Consider the following 24,614-nt stretch of genomic DNA (forward strand, 5'->3'; position numbering starts at 1 on the left):
TCAATTTCAGTTGAAGCATCTTGGGAGAGCCACTCATACATTACTACTGTTTTGCCTGTGTCAAAATGACTATACTAGGATCGCAGCTCCCTCAGGAAAATTACTTCTGCTGTCAAACCCTAAATGTTGTCCCTGGACATAATGGGAGCAAAGGACATATAGCCCAGGCAGCTGAGTGTGAGGATAATTCCCTCTTACTTGGTTGTACAGCAACAGTTCACACAACTCTTGGTCAAATATTCTTCACATTCCAGTGAATGACCTGCTCTCATAGGGTTATAGTTGGAATCATGTTTGTGTAACCATTGCGGCTTAGTTCAATAGAAAAAGTTTCTGCTCAGGCTAATGGGACCTTATCCCCTACCCCAGGAAATAGAGAATTATGACCATTATGGGCATTTCCAAATTTTTGTCATGAAACCCATCGGTTATCAAGATTCTTCCATTCATTCAAAGAGGAATTCTTCTGCTTCTCCATACTGTATCAGCCCCTCTATGGAGGAAAGAGGAAGCATTCAGATATTTCATAGCAGTATGTTATCTAATACAATGTTCCTCTCTCTTAAATTGGTTTCTTCATTAGAAGTATCCACAAAATAAAAAATGTTCACTTCTAAAGACATTAAAATAAACAAGAAAAGATAACACAGCATAACTTAATATATTCTAGCACTAAGGAGTACTGTACACTCCTGATTACTGTATACTTTTAGTTTAAAAATATGGCTATGCGTCTTTAATGGCCAAAGCTCATATACTTTAGGTAAATTCTAAGGATTATGAGAAATCTGAAGTGGGATAAAGGAGTTTTGTGTAATAGGTTCAATAATATTTTATTTTATAGCTTTATCTCTTGCAAATGGGATCGTGTCTTGGTTTCAAAATTGACTTTCAAACAAGTTTAAAAAATATTTTCTATAAAGTGTAACCTGATAAAAAATAAGACTTATTTTAAAATAATTTTGAGAATACACAATATATATAAAATGTTACTTTTAATATTTTTCACAGATATTCACAATTAAGTAGATATTCAGAAATAATTACAAACAATATCAGAAATCTATTTAATTATTTCTCTGCAACAGTACATTTTGCAATAATTGTGAAAGAAATTAATATGAGCTCCAGGTATAATTAGGAAAAGGAAAACATGCTTGCAATTGCAGATAACGTTATATTCAAGAACATTTAATTTTCAAAATAATAACTTTTATATCTTTTTTGCATATTTGATTATTGAATCAGTAAAGTATATTGATATATAGCTATTATCAGTTAGTCAATTAAAAAACAAACTTTTTTTAAAAAAAATCCTGGTTTTATTTTCTCTCACTATAGTTCTTTCCATAAACTGCTGGATTGACATCTTATTTTGCTTGTGAAATAGTAACAACAATAATAATTTTGATTTACATCAACCTGCTCATCCAAGAAACAGATCCAATATCTGATTTTCATCTAGGTATTCATAGTAAATCTTTTTTTCCCTTTTAGCACAATGCTGACAAAGTTACCTCTCAGCAATGTGGCTTAATAGGAGAGAAATAAATTAATCTCATCCATTTCAACTCAGTGTTTTCATCATCAGATATACATAGAAACACACACACACACACACACACAGAGAGAGAGAGAGAGAGAGAGAGAGAGAGAGAGAGAGATTCTCCATCAATATCTAATTCACAAATTTCATATAGTCTATATGCAGTTATGAAAAAATAACAAAAAAATGACAGAAATATGCACCATATGTTTTGTTAATTCTGACTACTAGGCACCAAGTCATATCCAGTCTTTGACTTATTTATATTCCCTAAATGTTTTACACATTTTTTGAATTCTGAATCAAGGTTCATAAAATACTCATTTTTAAATCACAAAAGTCAAAGGCCGGTGAACATTTTCCACTATTTCTTTTTACTTTACCTGTGCTTCTTTTCTTTTGTATACCTTCCTTCATACTTAAGAGAAATCTACATTTGGGTGATCCTTCTCTACATCTAGGTATCTTTTGAATATCTTTCTTATTTTCCAATTCTCCCTCTCTCTCTCTCCCTCTCTCTCTCTCTCTCTCTCTCTCTCTCTCTCTCTCTCTCTCTCTCTCTCACACACACACACACACACACACACCAAAAAAGTCCTAACACTCAGGAAGCTACAGTATGCAAATACTGCTCTAAAGCTGTTTAGTTATGTGAGAAACACATTCTTAAAATTGACTCAAAAATGTTGTTATGGAAAAAATTACAGAGAAAATAGATCCTTCCAGCTGCTATGGCCAAATAAATGCAATGGCCAATAAATTGAAAGTTCTATAAAGACTTAAATTCAATTAAAGGGTTTTCCGACTATCATCCAAGAGTTTACTCCATTTCCGGGAGCGAGATTACTAGTGAATTTAATATGGAATGCATTTATACATGAAAACTGTTTCTATTATTGGAGATCATCAAATGGCAAAGCGCAAATTAATTAAAGTGAACCAGATATACGCTTACAATAAGAGAACTCAGTCTAGTGAAATTAAAAGTGAGGTTTTTCCTGTTGGGCTCCATTATAATGCAGTATACAATGCTTTTGAAATAAAGCTTCAAATTATCTCTGTGTAAATCCTAGTGAAATCAATGGAGCTAACTTTCTCAATTGAGAAGGAAAGTAATAAAAAGTTTGTTAATTTCAGTGATATTTCAGGATAGTTATTGGAGGGGCGGGTGGGGGGGAGAGAAGTAGGACACCCTAATTCTATGCAAATTTCTCTTATTAATACTAGGTAAAATTTTGTGGCACTTAACTATCATTTTTAATCTGGTATTCATATTGTGCATTCTGTTAAATCTTGACATCCTATTCATTCATGTAGCATGAAAGCTCATTCCAAAGACACCACTAACCCTGCATGAGTTGAGGATAGGAGTGGGAGGTCAGCCCTGGTCTTTTTGTTCTAGGATTGTAAAACTCCTACTGTCTAATTTTTGCTACCAATACCTTAATGTATGAGAAAGACTGGGAGGACAAAATCTCCTCGGATCCTCAGTTCTTCCTATTTTCTGACTTCAGGGACAAGGAACCACTGTGCTACTTCAGCTATTCCTGGATAAATATAATCCTTTAAATTTTTAGCTAATGTAGAGGACAGGACAGGACAGAAAATAGTCAAACACTTTTTGTTCCATGGGGGCCTCGATGTTCTCTGAGCTGCGTTCTCTACTTGCAGATATTTCATTACCTGACCATCATCCCTTTTTGTTCCAGGTAATTTACTTTTATCTATAGATTTTCTCCAAGGGATAGATTAGGATATGGTTATGAAATAATTGCTGCCAATTGTGCTGTGACCACTTTTCCTTTCCTTTCCTTTTTCTTTTCCTTTCCTTTCCTTTCCTTTTTCCTTTCCTTTCTCTTTACCGTTTCCTTTCCTTTTCTTTTCCTTTCCTTTCCTTTTTTTCTTTTTTCTTTTCTTTTCCTTTTTCTTTTCTTTTCCTTTTTCCTTTCCTTTCCTTTCCTTTTCTTTTCCTTTCCTTTTCCCTTTGCTTTCCTTTTTCTTTTCCTTTCTTTCCTTTTCCTTTCCTTTTCCCTTTCCTTTTCCTTTCTTTTTTCTTTACCGGTTTCCTTTCCTTTTTCCTTTCCTTTCTTTTTTCCTTCCTTCCCTTTCCTTATATACACATGGGGGAGGGGGCTGGAAAATAAGGCGCAGTCCTCACTATCCCGGGACACAGGATTCATCCAACTTTTTGTTGTGATGCCAGAAAATCATACTCATCAGCAGGAAGCAATTCTCTTTCATCTTAGAAATAACGCTTTAGGCCACATATTAAGAAGGAGGATTCCTGATGGGTCCTGATAGCAGCAAATAAATTTTACCAAATGAAAGATTCCAGCTTAGAGAAAAATCCCTAACGGGGGGGGGAGCAAGTTAAACTGGAGTACGTATTTATATTTTCTGCGAAATTAATATCCATAATGAAAGAATCCAACAACACCTATACAAATATCTGTATTGACCCTCCAAGCGCACAGATTCAGTGCCAAGCAACAGCGAGAGAGGGAAGTCTTGTGTTCCAGTTCTCATCCGTGCCCTTTTATCCACCATGATTAGAACAATTTAGAAGCCAGGCCAGTTGCTCCTTTGTGAGAACTTCACTCAGGAAATCAGAGAGGACTTCGAGCAGATTTTGACCGGTCCAGTCAAGTGGGATAAAAGGGAGCAAGGCCCTGGTGATAATCTTGCCCCAGGCTCATGACCCGTCTTTCCTCTCACTTTTAGCTGGGTAGTTTTCAATGCAGTCATTTAACTACAGTTTAAGATATACCTTTGCTCAATTATTTATTTACTGGTTTCTAATCTCATTATGCACATTATTAAGTTGAAATTTGGGACACTTTTCCAACAGTGATGATCTCAAAATCTAATATCCCCAGGAGGATCTTCCTTTTCTTTGAAACCACTTGGAAACATTGGGGGTGCTATTAGGAAAGAAAGAAAGAAAGAAAGAAAGAAAGAAAGAAAGAAAGAAAGAAAGAAAGAAGGAAGGAAGGAAGGAAGGAAGGAAGGAAGGAAGGAAGGAAGGAAGGAAGGAAGGAAGGAAGGAAGGATATAACCATCTACATGCCTACATTTGGCTGTCTGCATACGTGTTTTTACAGGCACACATATTAAGTGTGAAAGTAACCTAGAAGTGGTTTTTCCAAGGGAGGGGCAGGAGAGAGGAAAGAAGCCTCTTTTCGGGGCTGCTGATGCGTCAACCAGGCTGCAGGGGCTTTTAGGGCTGCTGCTCCTCTTCTGCCATTAGCCGGACCCCGCAGCTTTCAACTTGACCTTGGCCTCTAGTCAAGTTTAACCAGTATCTAGAGAAACGTTGAATCTTCAGTCTGCGCGAAGGGGGTGAAGGGGACTAGGGGTTCGTGTTCTGTGCAGGATAGTTGCCTTCAATCCCGGCTGGTTTGCAATGGAAGGAACGCGGTTCCCCAGTTGGTCAGGGACAGTGAAAGCTTTCCTCTCTCTGGAAAGATGCCGAAGCTCTTATTTTTCCAAGGCTCAAGACTTTTGAGAAGGGAAGGAAGGGAAGCGGGCGGGCGGGCGGGCGGGCGGGCGGGGGGGGGATTTTGAAAATATGCTAGAAATAAATATTTGCCTTTGGCCATGAGAAAGAATGCGGAAAAAGATAATCCAGGAGAGGTTGGGACTGGAGGGGAAAGAGCCCTTTATGGCTACAATTAAAAGAATTCGCTGAAATATTGTTCAGGGACAAACTCTCTGGATTGCATACCATTCTCAGCAAAGGGCTGGCGAGACTGGGGGGCCCCGGAGAACTGACAGATCAGTTCCTTCCTTACAGACCAGGAGGGGAAAAACCCCGCTGAACAATGCAGAGTTTAAAATGCCAGCCAGAGAAAATAAGTGTGGTGACTCCCACAGTTAGCATAGCCATTCCTTAGTATGACCAAAAGTGCATCAAAAATTAAAGCAACTCCCCAATAATAAACAAAATACCACCACGAAGCCTTTCCCCTTCTTTAAAGAGTAGTGAACGGGCAAATTTCTGACAGATCTCATTCAGTCACCTTTAATTTACTTGTTTACAAGGAATGTGTATCCTCAATAGCTCTCTGTATACAGTACACATTTCCTTGTATAATTTCTTCAAATACAGGCACACCTTCACGGACAACAGGGTTTTAAAAATAGAAAAACAGTGTTAAGGTTGCAGCTTCAGCAGCATTTTCTTGGTTTGTATTAATTTTTTTCACTGAATATGTTTAGATTAACATTAGTGGTGGTGGTGGTGGTAGCAGCAATATTAATTCTGCTACTATTAGGGAACCTCGGTAGACACTCAAAGGCAATAAATTTCCCCAGTTGTTAGTTTTGTTTTTGTTTTTATAGTAGAAGATGATTCAAGCAAAAATTACAGGCTTTACGTTTTACTGTTGTAGGGACGAGTTAGGTTACTGCGGTTGATTCATTTCTGAGGTCTGTTTTAACCCCTTGTTTTCTGAACTCTGACAAAGCCAATTTACAACCTGCACTCCTAATGATTTTCTCTGGAGAGGGGTAACATATTGATGTAAAAGAGAATGGTAACATTCTCTATAATTTTTGGAAAGTAAATCAGACCTGCAGAAGAAAGTGTGTGCCATTAAGCTTTTGCCAAAGCATTGCCATGTCCTTGTGGTCTGAAAGTAGTTATTTCTTTCTTTTTAAAATGTAGTTCTGGTGAATGTAACTGCAATCAGGACAAAGCTAGATGCTTCTGCAGTTCCGGTAGGTAAGAAGATATCAATTTGTCGAGTGAATCGGGGTGGGCGGAATGGAGGATCTAAACAAAACAAAACATCCCCTTCCGCCAAAAAAAAAAAAAAAAAAAATCTACCATCAAGTATATCAGCAAGGACGAGATAGCGAAAGTTTGACATCAGGACCGCGGATCTCCTGCTGAAAAAAATGCCCCATAAGCAATGTCCTGAAGAGAGGGGAGAGGGAGGGGGGAGGGGACAGGCATACTTTGGAGGGGGGGAGAGAAATACCTGTTCTTAAGCACCCCCGTTCGTGCCTCTCTTGACCCACAGAGTCTTGAGTGGAAGGGGCAGCCGCGTGCCAGTGCCGTCCGCGTGCAGGAATTCCAGCCCCAGCGCGATTAGAACATTATTGAATTATCTGCACTTTATTCCTCTGATGTTTATCATCTGCTTTGCATATCACGTGAGGGATGTTGAGCCAATGGGAGCCAGCCTGGCACGACACTGGCGCGTCAGCCCTGGTCAACTCTGAGAGATTGAATATCTCTTTTTTCAGTCTTTGGGGCTTTTAAAAAAGAGCCACTGGTCTCAATGCGGATCGGGCTATGACAGCCTCCGTGCTCCTCCATCCTCGCTGGATCGAGCCGGTCATGTTTCTCTACGACAACAGCCTGGAAGAGATCAACAAGAACATGGAAGCGGGGTTCCACGCGGCGGCCGCGGCCGCGGCTGCAGGCACCAACTTCGTGGCGGCCAACCAGTGCCGGAATCTGATGGCTCACCCAGCCTCGCTGGCCGGTCCGGGCAGCGCCGCCGCATATCCGTCGAGTGAAGCGCCCAGCGCCGCCGGAATGGCCGAGACCGGGGCAGCTGTCAAGCAGTGCAGTCCTTGCTCGGCCGCCGTGCAGGGCTCATCAGGCCCCGCCGCCCTGCCCTACAGCTACTTCAGCAGCGGCTATTTCCCCTGCAGCGTCAACCACCACCACCACCACAACGCCTCGCTCAAGTCCTGCGCCCAGCCAGCCTCCTCCTCCTCCTCCTCCTTCGCCGACAAGTACATGGAGACGTCGGTGGCGGCTTCCAGCGAAGATTTCCCCTCGCGCGCCAAGGAGTTCGCCTTTTACCAGGGCTACGCCGCCGGACCTTACCAACCCATGCCGGCGGGCTACCTGGATATGCCGGTGGTGCCCGCGCTCGGCGGCCGCGGCGAGCCCAGGCACGATTCCATGCTGCCCGTGGAAGGCTACCAGCCCTGGGCCATCCCTAACGGCTGGAACGGGCAGGTCTATTGCCCCAAGGAGCAGAGCCAACCGCCCCACCTGTGGAAATCCGCTCTGCCGGGTAAAGCACCTGCGCGGCCCTTCCCTTCCCGCGGAGTATGCGTGCAGCACCCGAAGTAGCTCTGCAGCCCAAATGTCAAAGGGCGGCCGCTGCTTCGGGGTCTCCTCGCTCCCCGTCCCCGAATCGCCTGCCGTTCCCTTCGTTCTGAGTCCACGAGGGAAATGGAGTCCCTTCTGCCCTCCTGCGCTTTCTGCCCGGTCAGATAAGGTCGGGAGAAGACTAGAGGCTTCGAGGCCCTTGGCGAGTCTGGTGGGTCTGGGGTCTTCCCCAAGTTGTCTGGATTCTGAGTTGTGAGTCTCGGGGGTCACCACACGTTCCCACTCCCCCCCCCGTGCCCCAGCTTTTTCCCAGATAAGGCTTTCTTCTCTCAGGTACGGATGCCAAGAGGTCTGAACCAGAGGGTTCAGTGGAAAATCAGGCATTTTGAGGATGCAAATAACTTTCATAGCAAGGAGATTCTTGTTCCCATTTTCATCCAATTTTCAAAAGCATTTTTTTTAAATGTTTTGAGCCCATGTCATCAGGTTAATAATAATAATCAGCACAGCAGTAGTAGCAGTCCTCTTAGGTAAACTCCCAATTTCTTATTAAATCATGACTCTCAGAAATAATATGATTACTTTGATTATTTCACATAGTTTCTGCCTTCTGCAGATGGGTGCTCTAACAGCCCTCTTAAATTAGAGTTTCCATTACTTTTGTCTAATGGTGTGCTTTATTTTCCTTTCCAGTTTACCACCTTCTCATTAACAATCTGGGCATTTGGATTTATTTATATTGTTTAAGCCATTTATAGAGCTACCCATCTCATAACAGTGACTCTTTGAGTTGTACTGTCATCAGGATGCTGGTCTCCATTCTTGCTGTCCTGACTACCCCTCAAGAAAGATATTGAGGCCTCCCTCCCCCCTTTTATTCTGACATCAAAAAGTAGCTATCAGTTCTGATGGATCCACTGCTAGATTATGTGGATCAGCCCCTCCCAGACTCCCATTGCATTTTGCAGCTGTACTGAAGCTAGACGCCAGTTGTCTTCATTGTGAGAATAAATGCAAGGATAGTGTATTGGTTTTCTTTGTATGTGCCCTAACAGAGAATAGGCAAGGAACAAAGAGACTGTTGAGCACAAAAAGTTAGTTGAAAAATACTTTTTGATTCACAAGGGTCTCAGTTGCCATCTTGTCGGTTATGGCAACTGCATATGATTTTCCTTATGTTATAAGCCAAGAGGTTTACAAGCAGTGTTACTAGTCCTAGAGAAGAAATTCCTTACCTGGAGAATTTGTGCAAATGTTGATTTGCTTAATCCAGCCACCTTACAAAAGGATGGTCTGTTGATCCACAGAACTGATATTTACAATGTTTTTAAGGATTGTGAATAACAATAGCACCTGCCTTCCTGTTTTTGGTTTTCTGTTATAGATGTGGTTTCACATCCTTCCGATGCCAGCTCCTACAGGCGTGGAAGGAAGAAACGAGTGCCTTATACAAAAGTTCAGTTAAAAGAACTGGAGAGGGAATATGCTACAAATAAATTCATTACCAAGGACAAGAGAAGAAGGATATCGGCTGCTACAAATCTCTCAGAGAGGCAGGTCACAATTTGGTTCCAAAATAGAAGAGTGAAAGAAAAAAAAGTCATCAACAAATTGAAGACAAGTAGTTAATGGATTTAATAGAAATGTAGCTGCTTCCCGAGGCCTCAAAATTCAATTTTTCCCGCCTGGCCCAATTTAAAATACTAATGAAAAATACAAAATAATGAACTTTTTCTTTATTAAAAAAAACCCTTTCTGTCTTTGGATAGATGGCTTTTGAACAAGTATGGTTATTAGACGCCTTTTAAGACGCTCTCCTGAAAATCCAAAAGGCACCACTGCAGGGACTGATTTATAAAATCCAGATGGACCAGGGATATTGCAGTTCAATTTTTAAAAGATAACATATTGTTGAAAACAGTGTAAGTATTATTTGTGACTATTTTAGAATGCTTTTGGATTATAATTGGGAAAATTTGTTTTTAAAAAATATACACACACAAACATACAAGTATTCCATTGGTTATATTATGATCCCAAGAAACACGTCAAATAGTAAATTTGGTGCAGTAAAGAATGTACAGTTGCTGTTCATTTAAGCAATATATCTTTTTTTTTCTTTTAAAGGAAGGTACTGAGTAAAGATTTTGGCAGACAGCAATGAAACAAATTTTATGTAGGATTAATCTTGAGTTAAAAGCAAGATAAACTGCTAGAATTTTGGGGGGGAAGCTGTTAGCATATTTTTCAGTAGCTCATTTCAGCATGCATAAATTCAGTGAAGAAATGGGATTTTCTCTAGTTTTGTAAAGAAACTTTATACATTTCAAGGTCAATGACTAATTATCAAGTGATAATTAATTACATTAATTAAATATCAAATACCATACATTATTCTTTTAAAATATGTGACACAGATAAAAACTGGCAGCACAGCCCTATTATTTCAATGAAAAAGTTGTTTTTTAGAAGACAATTATCTCTAAGAAACCCAGAGTGAAAATTATGTCTTTCCCACAAGTGTTTTGATTTCTATGTCTATATTTTGATCTATAAGTAAATAGTTTTCTATCTTTGTTTTACAGTTATAAGGCTGCATTAGAAATACGAAATCATTTTACATCCCTCCCCCCAATAAATCAATTATTTCAACCAGCACATTCTATGCTTTTCCTTGCTCACTAGATGACACAGTACTATCCTGTAAATAATAATAATAATAAAAAATTCACTTTGAAAATGTATTTCTGCACCCCTATTTTTTATATTTTTACTGAAAATTAAAATCTAAAATCTATAGATAGATACTAGCAATATGCCTGTTAATAAAATAGTCACTATAATAAAAGACTGATTAAATCCTTATTTATTTCTTCCATTGCTATGTAAGTCTTGTGAAAACTGGGATTTCTGGTAGATGTTTTTTAAATCTAGTACTTTTTTAAAAAACGCTACATTGCCTTACCAGAGCACAAATACAAGAATATTAAACTGTCAGAAATATAAAAACATGGTTAATAGTTAAGACTGAAAATGTAAGGTCTGCTTATATTTATGGTCTATTAACCAAATGGACTAAATGTTGGAGCGGTTGCAGGTGGATTTTAGTACTGGTGAAATGAAATGAGTAGAAACCTTGACCTTGATGGGGTGGGGGAGGGAGGAGACAGGCAATTTGTGACCTTGACTTCTGACAGCTCATGACTAGTCTTCTTCTGGATTAGTAGATCAAGGGCGCCCCCTCGTGTCCCTCCTTCAGGTCTGTTGGCATTAGAAGTTCTATTCAAGATCCTAGAAAAATCAAGCAAGGAGGATCATCTGTCAGGTTTCTCTTCAACACTATTGCAAGGTTTCTCTTGGTCAGGCTCTCATCAATTGACTTGATTTGGATGATAGCTTGCTGTGTTCTGGTCCCTGGCTCATTGCCCTTTCTGCTACTCTAGAATTTGGAAGGCGAGAACCAGGGAATGTCTGGTAGGGTGTGGGCCCTGTGAAAATGTCTCTGCAATACCCTGGGGACAACTTTAAAGGCACAGAAATAGGAAAGTGTGTGCTAACAGCAAAATATCACAAGCTACTTCAAGTAGTGATTTGCTTAGATGATATCAAGACAGCTGTCTCTCTATACATATGTATTGCATCCCTAGGATGGTTTCATAATGTCATTCACGCCCAAGGTGTCATAAAATCATTACTCACAGTCATCTTCAAAGCAGAATCAAAGCTGTACAATATGCTGAGTGAGATAATTTGAGAAAAGGAGGAAGGATTATAGGAACTTATTAAATATCTACGTATCATAGAGAGACTTGTTTATAATAGCTTATGACGCAAGAAAAATGCTAAAATCTTTCTCTGGTTAGCACTTTCTGTCTCTTCCTTTTTCCTAACTGGTAAATAAATAGGGTTCTCTCTTGTTGTAAAAACAAAGTTGGTGGAAACGTGAAACTGCTTATACATTTTCAGGAAAGGGCAGGAAGATAACAGAGATAACTAAATGAATCTGGTGAGTTTCTTTTCAGAAATGTAAAATTCAAAAGCTTTATTACTGTGTTGACGAAATACCTAGCAATTCAGTATTCTATTTCCTTTCATCTTTTTCAAAGATTACTTCACCTGCCTATGACAAGTTACCAAAATGGAAATAATCCAAGTAATATTTCCTGCACCCATATTCAAATTTTGAAATATTCAGTTGTAAAAGAAGTATGGGACTAAGCACTTGGAGAGCTCTGATTATATTGTTTTATTTATTAAAAGTGTTCCATTATTTTTCTTTATGGTATATGATAAAATTTTCTGTTGCCTTTTAAAGAAAATCAAAAATCAAGCAGGAATATTTTCTCTGATTTTTCTCTGTATTTTTAAAACACTAAGTAGTACTTTAAAACAGGGCTTTTCAACCTTTTCACCCATTGTACGACTTTTAGGATATGGCAATATCCGAGTACCACCAGACGCCTAGCAAGATGTCAAAAACTTGATGACCAAAAAAAGAGGAAAAAAGTGATGAAGTACAGGTAGTTCTCGACTTACAACAGTTTGCTTAGTGACTGTTTGAAGTTACAATGGCACTGAAAAAAGTGCCCCCAAGCCACAGCCGAGCAAGACACCTGCCTGCCGACCTGGCGGCACACTTCCTCCTATCTGAGGTTTTCATTGTTGTGAGCATTTCTGTTGAGGATTGGCAAGGGGGGGGGTGTTTGGTTTTTATTCCCCCCGTCTGCTGGGTGGTTGCAGCAGGTTTTGATCAATTCACATGACCCTGGGACACTGTGACCATCATAAATATGAATCAGTTGCCAAGCATCTGAATGTAAATCATAAGATCCTGGAGATACTGCAACGTTCCAGGTGATCGGCACTTCTTCTGGGTTCAGCAGAAGGGCCAGGATCAGCACCGAGCTCCAGCTGGAGCCTGGTGCTGATCCTGGCACTTCCGCTAAGCCCTGACAGTCCCGAAGAAGTGCTAATCCTGGCACTTCCGCTGAGCCCTGACAGCCCTGCAGCTCCAGCCATCTCTTACTCAGGCTTGTGCCATGCTGCCACCAGTTCAGCTCATTCCCCTCTCCCACGACCACTTTTCTAGAATGGTCGCATGCCACCTGCCAGGTGCCAATGTACCACAGGTGGTACCCGTACCACTGGTTGAAAAGCCTTGCTTTAAAATACTAAAATATAATACTACAAATCAATAAAAATAAAATCCTTTATCTAGGAATGTAAAATGTAAAGGCAGAACATAAATTATAGTTTGGAATAGAATGTTTTTTGGGGGGCTGTGTGTGAATTGAAGGCCTTTGGAGATTGCTGGGGCTTTAAGTTACAATTCCTGAGAATGTCTCAAGGGCATCTCATAGACAGAATCTGCTAGAATCTCAATTCCAGCAACTGAGGGGGAAAAAAGTCCTCATTGTGATTATCCCCCCATCAGCTTATTTATTGAAGTGCATGTGTTCATAATTTTTCTAATATATTCAATATCCAACTTCCTAAACCAGTGCAAACAGGTATTCGGGACTCCTAGAACACCCTATCCACCCTGCCTAGAACTCTGTTCTGCAACTGACCATTTCCAGGACTCTCTTGAGCCATTCCCTATGTTCATATAAGACAAACAAATGTTTCTTGGCCATGTCCTTCTGTTCTGTTGCCTAGATTCCTTGCTTTTATCTCATCACCAATTGTACTACTAAGCTCCATCTTTGGTAAAATAGCATTTTCCACCTTATGCTGAAGGTTTGCAAAATCTGCTGTCCTTTCATACTCATTACCTTGGAGGGATCATCATTGGTTTGGGGTGTGTCTGGGAACAGAAGCAGGGTGGGGATTGGCATTAGGGACAGCAAATGCCATGCTAAAATAATTGGATTGATGGAGAGGACTTCAGTTCAGGAATGGGCAAAGGTTTTAGGCAGAGGATAAAGTGAGTCCAGATAATTCCTTGAATTACTCCTAACCACCTTTTGATGCAGAACCAGGTCTTCACATTTGAGGCATAAAGAGGTAACTGTTTTCTCTGTATCCATAACTAGGTCTATGTGATTGTACCCAGTGCTGCTCAGTGTATTGCTTGTGTTTGTAGCCTCCACTTCCGAGATTTTAAAAATTGTGTTTCTGAAGTTAAATCTTTTCGCATAGAGTGCAGTGATCTTAACTGTTAGAAGTCTGCTGGACAATTACCACTGCGCATGCTAGTGTTTGTGTGCAATGTGATGTGCAAACAATATGTTTGTGTTATAAAGAAATCCTATGTATCCTGGGGGGGAGGGGTGCATGACTTAGCGGTTAAAACTAGGTAAAATCAACCAGAACATAGGCAGTTTGACACCCAAGTACAGGGTGAGCTCCCATTCTTAATTCCTGCCAAGATAGCAGTTTGAAAGCATGCAAACGCAAGTAGATAAATAGGTACCACTTCAGTGGCAAAGCAACAGAGTTCCATGTGCCTCAGTGTATAGTCATGCTGGCCACATAACCCCAGAAGCACCTTCAGACAATGCTGGCTCCCTCAGCTAGGAAATGGAGCACCACCCTCTAGAGTTGGACATGACTACACAGGGGAAACTTTTACCTTTTTAATATGTCCTAAGCAAATGCAATACGAGAGAATATCGTTATATAGACTGAAATAAATAACCAGGCTCGGAGAGCACCCAGGGCTCCTCAGCTCAGCCCTGAGCTACAAATATTCTCTTCTACTATATGCTACAGGTAATCCCAACTTACAACCATTTGTTTAGCGACCATTCAAAGTTACAAAGGTAGATAAAAAGTGACTTGTGACCATTTTTCACATCTATGACCCTTGCAGCATCTCCAGGCTCACATGATCAACATTCAGATGCTTGGCAATTGGTTCATGTATTTATCACTGAATTTCCTATCAAGGGTTATTAGAAGAAATTAACAGAACTCTTTAGATGTGCCTCCTAAATTTCAGAATTTGATGGAATGTTTCCTCTTCATCCTCCTGTTACCATGAACATTCCTCACAGTGTGGTTCACCACTTAAATACTCCATACTTAGACAGCAAATTGCGCACGCGTGCACACACATACAGAGAGAGAGAGAGAGAGAGAGAGAGAGAGAGAGAGAGAGAGAGATTATATATAAATTTTCCATGATTGTATCTGAGATCATATAGTTCTTGTAGCCTCTTTTTTGATATAAATAATCTAGTTAGATTGGTTTTGTTTCTCAGCATATTTCCTTGAAGTAATTCCAAAAGCAGAAATTAAAGATCAAGATACAGAGTGGTTTTCTTTTTCAGCCTCAGATATATAAAGGCTTTGCTATTACGGTATACATTCAACAGACAGATTCTACTGCCTTTTCCTCTAAACCAGTGTTTCTCAGCCTTAGCAAATTTAAAATGTCTAGATTTCAATTCCAGATTTCCCCAACCACTGAGAGTTGAGACCCAGACATCTTAAAGTTGCTAAGGCTGAGAAAGACTGCTCTACCCAAAGTTTGTCTTTCCAACCCATTGCCCTTTAGTTTGCTAACTTGGAATGATATAACTTTTAATTTAATATGTTCAATGAACACTAGATTGGAAAAAGTTACCTTATATTAATATTTGGGAGCTGTGAACTAGATGTGCTCACAACTAACCCCATTATCTTCTAAGAACTTATTACAGATAATGCAGTTCAGAGATCACAACTACAACTTCCAAACAAATAACAAGAATAGCATCAATGTTTAGTAGAAAAGGTTATTTGACAAATCAAGTTAGATGAATAGTGCTTGTTCCTTTTTTGTTTTAAATTCATTATTTCACATAGCTACTTTGTTTTGACCTGTCAAGAAAAAATCATCAATTTTCCTATATAAAGCATATACCTAATCCTTTTCTGTGGAGGAAGATAAAAAAGTTCTGAAAGTTTATTATTTTAATTTAGATGTTAAATGTTGGTATTTATATTTCTTAACGTAAAGTGCTGTTGTATATCTTATTTTCTTTTTTTCTCCTCGTTTGGACTAAAAAAATATGTGTATAGTACTGCTTTACTGGGCACATATAACACTAATGAAATTTGTTTACTAGCACAGATATATTTTTTGACTTCATAGCATATTGCCATGGATCATTTTCCAGATAAGATGCTATAGTTGTGAATTCTCATATACCTAGTTAAAGTGACCCAGAGTAACCTCTAGATTTAAGATTTTTCCCTCCTTATTCTAAATAGACTTAAGATCAATTTCTAAAGAACTGAGTCTTGGCCTAATTCCTATCTTTTGTTTCTTCTTTTACTACTTTTACTACTCCTCACTCCCAAAGGAAACATTTGTAATTACAGAGAATGTTCAACTTTTTTTTTAATTAGGAAATAAAATAAATGTTGACTAAACCATTGTATTATAAGAAGTTCTATGTAGCAAAGAGGTGTTTAATGGCTTGGAGGAAAATTATTTAACAGGTTGGGTAACTCTCAACTGCTACAGATCCTTGAAAATTACAGACCTCCCATTTATCTAGAATTATTATCTGGCATGAATATCTAATTCCTTCTCTTTTTAAAAGTATCCTTTTAGAAGCCTTTGAAAAAAATAAGCTTTTTTTAAAGTCAAAATATGTTTTATTTGAAAATAATGTACATTTAAGCTCTCTCTCCATTTTAATTCATAGAAATAAAATGTTTTAAATTTGAACTTATATTTATTTTTATACTGAAAAAAATAAGTCTCAGCAAAAGGAGTTTTTCCAAAGAGTGTACCCGAGAGCTGTTTTTACAGTGTGTGTCTTTAAATATCCTTCAGTTCTCAAATATTTAGCATTTGGCCCCTCAGCTGGAATCTATCTGTTATGCTTTACTGGACAAAAGTTTTGTATGGATAGGATAGATGGATGAGATAGATGATAGATAGAAGATATTGAGATATTGAGATATTGAGATATTGAGAGAGAGAGAGAGAGAGATGGAAGGATGGATGGAGGGAGACAGAGACTCTACAACTCTACATGGTGCATTTGTGAGCTCCAAATATTAATGAAACTTTGGAGGTGCATCTATTTTTTCTGGAAAAAGTGTTATAAGTGACAGAGGGCTCTGAATGAATTTCATCCCAGAAAGGAGAAGAGTATTGGGAACAACCGGTCAGGACTGAGACATTAGGAGCGCCTTAGAACGGCAGAAGTCCAGTCGCTCATTCTGAAGTGTTGAAAAAAAAAATCCCTAAAGAGCGCCGTGTCGCCGAAAATAATCCACTCTCTCCCTCAAAAGAGGCCACGTCTCTACTCTCACCCTTCCCTCCCACCCATACATTGGTCTGGGCCTATGTTCGCCCTCCGTCCTCTGAGTTCTTTTCGGGGGAAATGAAGACGTCTGAAGGGACCCATTAAGAACGAAGGCTTCTAGCCCAACTCTAGATCTATAGTTGCCCTTTCTTCCTTTTCCGGGAAGAAGCCCTTCCTAGACCATTTTCCTGCGGTTGCGGGTATCCGATTCATGGAGTTTACAAGCTCTGGAGGGCGGGAGGGGGGTTACAACATCTCCAGGCGCTGGTGAAGTCGACCAAATATGGCGCTAAGGAAAACACAGGGCCGCTGCCTTCCCTTCCCTTGGTTTCCGACGAGAAGTCCCCAAAGAGAGCATCCTTCTCCGCCCTCCCTCTCCCTCTCTCCCCCTCCCTTCCCGTCTCTTCCTGCGGCGTGAAAAAAGAGCCCCTTTTGGACGTAGTAAAAAGGTCAAGTTCTACGACGCGCGATCCACGGTCATTACTGTACCCTGACCCCTGGTGAATCGGGGAAGCAGCGCCTGGGGATCTGGCCAGGAAAAGCAGCGGGTGCTTTCGAGACCGAGACCGGGGAACAGAAGGGGGAGGGGAACAGGAACAGGAGATTCGTGGGATTACATAACCTTTGAATCTGATTTCCCGGACTTCCTTCAGCTTAATCATCTCTGCCGCCGGTTGTTTAAGCAGCAGGAGCGAGAAAGAAGCCGCCAACGAGCCGAGCGGTTGAGGAAACGTTTGGCCTCAAGTTCGCGACGAACAGAAAAGTGAACCGGAGAGCCGCGGACTTGCTGAGCGTCGGCGGAACCGGTGCCGGCACGTCGTCTCCTGCAGAACCGGCTTTGGTTCTTGAAACAGGGAGGCGGCTCTCTCGCCTCGGACCAGACAATCTCTCTGCCGGCCAAGTCCGCCACCCCGGATGTTCTGCGCCCCGACACTGGATCCAGGAGACTGGGGTAAGAAAACAGCACGTGAACCTCCAGCCACCGAGTGTGAATAAACGTTGCATGGCTAAGGCGATTCAGAGGCCTCGTGCCCACTGCGGCAAAACAACCTGTGCCAGGCCGCAGGGATGCCATTTAAACTGTCTCAAACATAGCTTTCTGCGTCTTGGTCTTATCCTATTGTATGGTGTTTTTTCCTCACAGTCTCCTCCTGTAAGACACAAATAGGTTGGTAAAGTATCTCAAAAATAGGTTAGGGTGCTTAGGCCCTGCAGAGGAGGAGGAGGAGGATGGTGATGATGGTGATGATGATGATGATGATGATTCAGCATTCCTCTACAACAAGAATCATCACAAACTCCCTACTTCCATCCTGCGGTAAAAAAAAAAAACCACTGGCTCACTTTGCAGGGAATAGCCTTATAAGAATAGATGGGGGGAAAGCCACATTAATTTTCCAGGCTTGGCTTATAAACAAAAATGCATTTAAGAGATGGAAGGGGGAGATGTGTCGTAGCAGGCAAAAATTAATGATGCATGCAATATTTTCCACTTGGCCTTGGAACAGCACTTACTTCATCCCCTTATAGGCCAACCTATTTTCTGTGGACTGGAGTGAAAGGAAGTTTTTCCAAAGGAGAAGAGCATCTGTTCATTTCCTGCAGCTGTTCATGTCATTTATCTTGAAGCAGGATTGGGAGGGGGGTTTAAAAAATTGTCACACTTCCACCCTAATCATTTTTACTTTTAATCATTATCCTTTATTTCCTTTGGAATTCTAGGGATATCCCACAGGGCCTACTTGTAGTTTTAAAGTGTTTCTATTAACAGTCAGATTTGGTTGCAAATACCAGATTCTTTGCTGTGCACTAGAATTAAATGGCTTTAGTTTGTCTAAATCTAATTTACATGAATAAAATAAGTACTTCTAAATCAAGGCAGGCAGGAGGAAGATAGAAGATGGGCTGTAAAGGAGAAAGTAATCAATGCAATCTCTCCACTTGGTTTTATCCTTCTGGTCATTTTTTAGGCGCTTCTGATATCAATGATGAATTAGATTCTAATGCATCATTAGTGGATGCACACCCTCCAAAAGGCCAAAAATGGAGACTGATAACGTGAACAACCTAGGGATTCTTTTTAAATACATTTTAAAATACATTTAAAATACCAATGTATTTCAGACTAAATTATAATCTGGATCTGCCCTAATACTCCTACTAAATGAAACTATATGGTATACTAGTTCAGCTCATTTAGCAGGAGCACTCCAGTAATTATTTGTGGTGGAAGTGACATGAGACCAGAAGGGCATAAAGGAGGCTTAGCCTGAATTCAGCCACTCAGCCAAATGGCTCCATTATCTGGATTTTATCCCTGTTTTGCTTCTCCTGTTTCTGAAGTGGACACTGCAAAACAACTTTGATATAATTTGTCATCATACCAGCCATAAAACTATTATTCTTGCCATTGAACCTTATTTATACCCATCTATTCTGCAAATAATAATGATGATACCAATCATTGATGCGAATAACATAGAAAGGTAATAACCATATATCGGTTTTCACTTCTACACAGAATTAGCTAGTGGGCTGGAGGAAGAAAGGAAGTTTATGCTGAAAGCAAAATATTTGCAGATCGTTATCAACCATATTAGGAAGATACTTTAGGAAGATGGAAAAAATGTACTTTTCTTTCCTTCTTAACCCAGTTAATAGCAATAAGCAGCAAGCACCAGACCCACCTTTGTCTAATTAGTGGGTTTATTATCCAACATGAAACTCGGTTTTAACATTATTAAATTAAATTCTTACAGTGAATTTCAGGGAATTCCGGGAATGTTCATAAAACTGAATGACCCAATAGGAACACAGTTGCTTTAAATCCTTTTGATATAATGTTGTGGTTTGCGGTTTAGTCTGATGGAGAAAGATACCACTGAAGCATATAATTTGGATATCCAGATGTTTTCTGACATATAGACTACAGGGCTACTAAGAAACTGGATGCAAGATATGTATGATTGATTGTGGGGGATATGTAAAATTATTTTTAGAATAATTTGTAGAACGAAGAAAGCAAGTTCTTGTGTGCTTGGTGCTATAGAAAAATAGAATATAATAGAATATTATAACTGGAAATCCACTTCTGCAACTGTTTAAGCAAGCACCTATATTACTTTTTATGGATTATATAGGGAGATTATTCTAAATAAAAATTGCAATAGCAATTTTTAGCTGTAGCTGCATCTGTAGCTGCAATAAGTAGAATGAATTATCCTGGTTTTCTTTGGATTTTAAATAAGAATTTCATTGGTAAGATTAATGAAAAAAGGGGGGAAGAAAAGGCATTATTTCTATATTTTGTTTTATTTTTAAGGAGATGTGATCATTGCAGGAAAAAGTTTTATTTTTATGAATTTCCTTGATTAACAAAGTTCAAGGCATCACCTGTGTCAAGTTCAAGGCATCACCTATGTCAATACATCTAAATATGTCAGACTTGGAATGTTGTCCATTGATTGTTTCAGTTGTTTAGAAACTGGGGACAGCTTCCCCCCCCCAACCAGACAGAAAAGTTATAGCCTTTAATTGTTGGGAAGAGGGGGAGGTGTATCGCACTTGTTGCAGAACCCATTCCTGAATTTTTATTTAGGAGTGTCTCAGTAAAATGATTCTTTAAAGTTAACTTGGAGGCCACTCTGGATTTTATTGTTTGAATGCAACAAATTCCCAAGGCAGAATTGGAGATATCACGATCTTTTTAAAAAGGCGGTTTGATATATAGTATTGCAGCCAGGAAAGATTGGAAGTTCTGTTGTATGTATTAATAATTATATTCAGTTGGTGCCGCTTAACTTTCACTTGAATGTGGAAAATATTCTATATAACAATGAATTACCAAAAGACTTTTTTTTTTTCATCAAAGAAAGTCCTAGAACTGGATTGGGTCCTGGGATGACTTGAGAGATCGGGAAGGGTTTCTATTGAGCAACCTCGTGAAAATTACCCTCCACCTTGAATTTTTATCAATGAAAAAAATGGGAAAGGGGAAAGAAAGAACTGATATGGAATTTTGTATTAAAGACTTATAGTCTACTTTATTTCTATTACTTAAAATTAACTCCAGGTTTAGAATATTTAATTTTGAATTTAAGTAAGGAATGTACTTGCACCAGTTTGTTAAACTTGAGGGGTTAAGTAAAAAATGAAGTTGAGTCAAAACAAAGCTACTATTTTCTCAGCCTGATTGAAAGAATCAAGTTGCCTGTAGCTAAGTGCTCTTGCATCAGTAGTTGGAAATTGGCATTTGAGCATCTTGTCCATGTTTTCACTGGGACTGTGGCAGGGGAAGGAAAAATGGTGGGAATTGCCTTTCATATTTGTAGTGATAAACCTCCCAAATTTGGGGAGTTTTGTAAATAAAATTTAATGTGGAGAATCGTCACGTTAAAATGTACTGTGGAAAACTTCAGTATTATGCGTGCTGTGCTAATCTGAAATAAACTACTATTGAAGTCAATAGGACTTACTCCTGATTAGACATAGGTGGTTTCTCCTGATGGTTTTCTAACTAGCTTAGATCAGCAACAATGGGGGAACAAATAAAACATATTTCAAGAAAATTAAACTTGTAGATTTGCAGAGTGACCAGAAATGGCAATAACAGAATCTTCAGAGGAAACTAGTGGCTATTAAGCATACGGTATTTAATGTCTTTCAATTATATTAATTAATTTTAGCAGAATTTATACTTAGTTTTATTAGGGTTACACTAAGAAGCTCATTCTCAAAAAATATTTTGTTTACACACTTTTGTTGCAGGGGAAAACAAAACATCCAAACATATTAAACATTTATTCTGATGGTGAATCATTTTGCCTTCCACATTCAGAATACATTTGAAGAGTCAAACCATCTAATATCCCATTAGATCCTTATTTAGAAAAATATTTGAGAAGTTTATATCTCATTTTAAAACAGCAAGGTTGTAAACAATAATACTATGAAAAAATCTAAGAAAAATCCTGAGAGAAAATTTGACAGAATGGAAATACTACATTTTAAAAAAAAATACTTGATCATTTAAGCTATATTGTACTGATAAGATCTGGTTTCATTTGAGAAAGTCAGCTTTAATACCCAAATGATTATGACACTTTTCTTTTTCTGTTTGTACCCATTGTTTAAAAGTCTGACTTTTAGACATCCAGAGAAATTGCAGAAGTTGCACATCACATAGACATTAAAAGAGTTGTGTGAAATGTGCACATGTATTCACATCTCGAAATTAATAAAAGATAAAAATCATGAGATGGGAACAATGGCAGATAAAAGACCTGTTGTAACAAACTGATTTTCATAGACATGTTGCAAACATAGCCGTCTTCAAAAGGAAAGATTTCCTATGGAATGCTCTGACATGTTTAGACACCTGACATAATCCTAATTTTTAAAGCCAATTCTAATTAAGAAAATAGCTAGACATTTAAAAAACAATTTATATCGGAAATTACAGAGAACAAAGAAAATATTTTAATTAGGTTCCTTTTGCATTCTTTCAAATACAAAATTTGTATTTTGTATAGATTTCTCCAACAATACTTAGTTTGGGTGTGGATTATCAGTGTTCTTGATTTCCTGCTTTTTCTTCATTTTTCTCAGACACCCCTCCTCAAATACAGAGTTAATTTTCTTTCTAAAAGGGATTGCCTTTCTTTATTGACCTGGTTTCCAACAAAGTAAACTGGGGCGCTGCTGTACTCTTTCATTGCTCTTCTCATCCATTCTCCATTTCAAGCTATATGAAAACTCAGGAACATTTCCGAAGGAAAGGCCTCAACAAATTTGTGTATAGTGAGGAGAAGGGGAAAGAATGAGAGAGGGAATAGAAGAAAGACAACCTTGGGAGAAAGTTGAGGGTGCTGGCGGACTATTGGGAAGAGTCTGGGCCTTCCTTCGCTACTTTCCACCTGGCAAGGAAGGGGGCAAAGAAGTCTGCAGAATGGCACTCCTTTCAAGGAAATTTGCCACCCATATGGAAGCTCAGCAGAAGGCTCTTTATGCCTTGAATTCAGCTGCACCTTTCCCAAATCTCCAAGTGCCCCACCAGTTGCCTAAGCCCAGAAGAAACAAGCTGAACCAGAGATGGGGGCTGCAGGTCACCCCTACCACTTTCTCCACCCCATCTCTTTCAATACCCCCTCTCCCCCCCCCCTCTGCCTTATCGTTTCTCTTTTGTCTGAAAGGAATACACAGGCGCCCTGGGCTGCCCAAAGGAGCCCTTCCCATTACAGTATTGAGCTTGCTTTCCAAGTCTGTTGCCCCCTTTACCCTAAAGGACACTTTTTCTTGAAAGCTTCGGAGGCGGTGGTGCTTTCGGTCAGCTTTCTGTCGCCTTTGTTGGAGACAAGCTGAAGTTGACTGCCAAAAGTGCTATAAAAGCCCAGGTCAGTTGAGAGCTGTTTTTCGCCCCCTTTGTAGACGCGCCGGGTTCCAAGAGCGTCTGAAAAGCTCCTCTCCCGCAAGGGCAAGGGGGCTGTTTGCTGTACAGCCACAGAGGCGGGGCGCGACTCTGTACAACGGTGGCGCCTTTGTTATCGCTGGAGTTGGGGGGCGGGAGAGAGACCCTTCAGAAAAGGAGAGGAAAAGCACTTTTTATACCAAGAATGGGAAAGGTTGGAGCGCAGAGCAGGTATTTTGCTTGGTTCGGGAGAAAGAAAAAATTATGGGAAAGCAAAAAGTCAACTTGGCAAACATCCCTGTTGCATATTTCTGTAAACCTCCCACACAAGAAACAAAAAAGAAAGAAAGAAAAAGAAAGAAAAAAAGAAAGAAAGAAAGAAAGAAAGACAAAGGAAGGAAGGAAGGAAGGAAGGAAGGAAGAAAGAAAAAGAAAGAAAGAAAGAAAGAAAGAAAAGAAAAGAAAGAAAAGAAAGAAGAAATAAAACCATTTTATAGTACCACACAGACTCTGAGTAAGCTGTAACCGGTCCTTTGATGACACTCTTATCTCCTATTTTCATCGACTCTATTGGCAAACGTGACAAAGACGGAGATTAATTAATAATTTCAAATTCAGTTTACAAACGTTGAAGGCCCATAAAAATTATTCCAGCGATCCAAAATAAAGAGTTCATTAAAGGGATATGTCCAAAGCGGTTGATTTGCGATGGTTTCCCTTGTAAAAAAGAGAAAAGGGAGAGCAGAAGAAAAGAGGGGGAGCATTAAAAAGTATATAAACATTAATGCTAATAAATTAGTGTGTTACATTACAAAGTACTTACTAGATAATATTGATATTTACAAATTGGTATACTTAAATCAAAGGTAAAGAAAATACATAATCAAGGTATTTTTCTGCCGGAACCCAATATTGTTGGACATATCAACTGAGCCAGTTAGAATTAATTTAGTAATAAATAAACAAATCGGTCCCGACATTTAAATCCTAAGCACCCAGAATCCAGAGTAAGGATTTTCACATCCAGGTTTATTTTCCAAGGAGGGGGAAAAAGAACTGAAAATCATTATTTCGGCTCCCAAGAATTCCACTTTTCTTTTCTCTATTATTCAGACACTGGATCACTCTGCCATTAAGAAATCTGCCCTATTTTCTTGGGTAGTTTTAAAATCAATTGCCCGCAGTGCATCCATAGATCAATGTTCTACCCTAGACACACCCGAAACACAAACAGAGACACATACACAAACGCACACGAGTTTCTAATTAATTATAGCCAAAACAAGTTTATTTTCTTTTTCATCAGAATAACTCAGCCCGCAGAATTATGATGTTTGCTAC

At 39.4% G+C, this 24,614-nt stretch overlaps 1 protein-coding gene across 2 annotated transcripts; it reads left to right on the plus strand.

Annotated features, from left to right (window-relative positions):
- Positions 1–6,818: 6,818 nt before the first annotated feature.
- Positions 6,819–10,442, plus strand: HOXA13 (homeobox A13). 2 transcript variants are annotated; one of them, XM_039341904.1, is made up of 2 exons: positions 6,819–7,581; positions 9,004–10,442. In XM_039341904.1, the coding sequence occupies exons 1-2, from the start codon at positions 6,846–6,848 to the stop codon at positions 9,246–9,248; spliced, it is 981 nt and encodes a 326-aa protein (XP_039197838.1). In that variant the 5' UTR covers positions 6,819–6,845; the 3' UTR covers positions 9,249–10,442. The 2 variants fall into 2 exon arrangements, with proteins under 2 accessions (XP_039197838.1, XP_039197839.1); XM_039341905.1 differs by having other exon boundaries at positions 9,389–10,442.
- The last annotated feature ends 14,172 nt before the right edge of the window (positions 10,443–24,614 follow it).

Source organism: Crotalus tigris, unplaced genomic scaffold (assembly GCF_016545835.1).
Source record: "Crotalus tigris isolate CLP2741 ecotype Arizona unplaced genomic scaffold, ASM1654583v1 scf7180000017774.6281472, whole genome shotgun sequence".
NCBI lineage: Eukaryota > Metazoa > Chordata > Lepidosauria > Squamata > Viperidae > Crotalus > Crotalus tigris.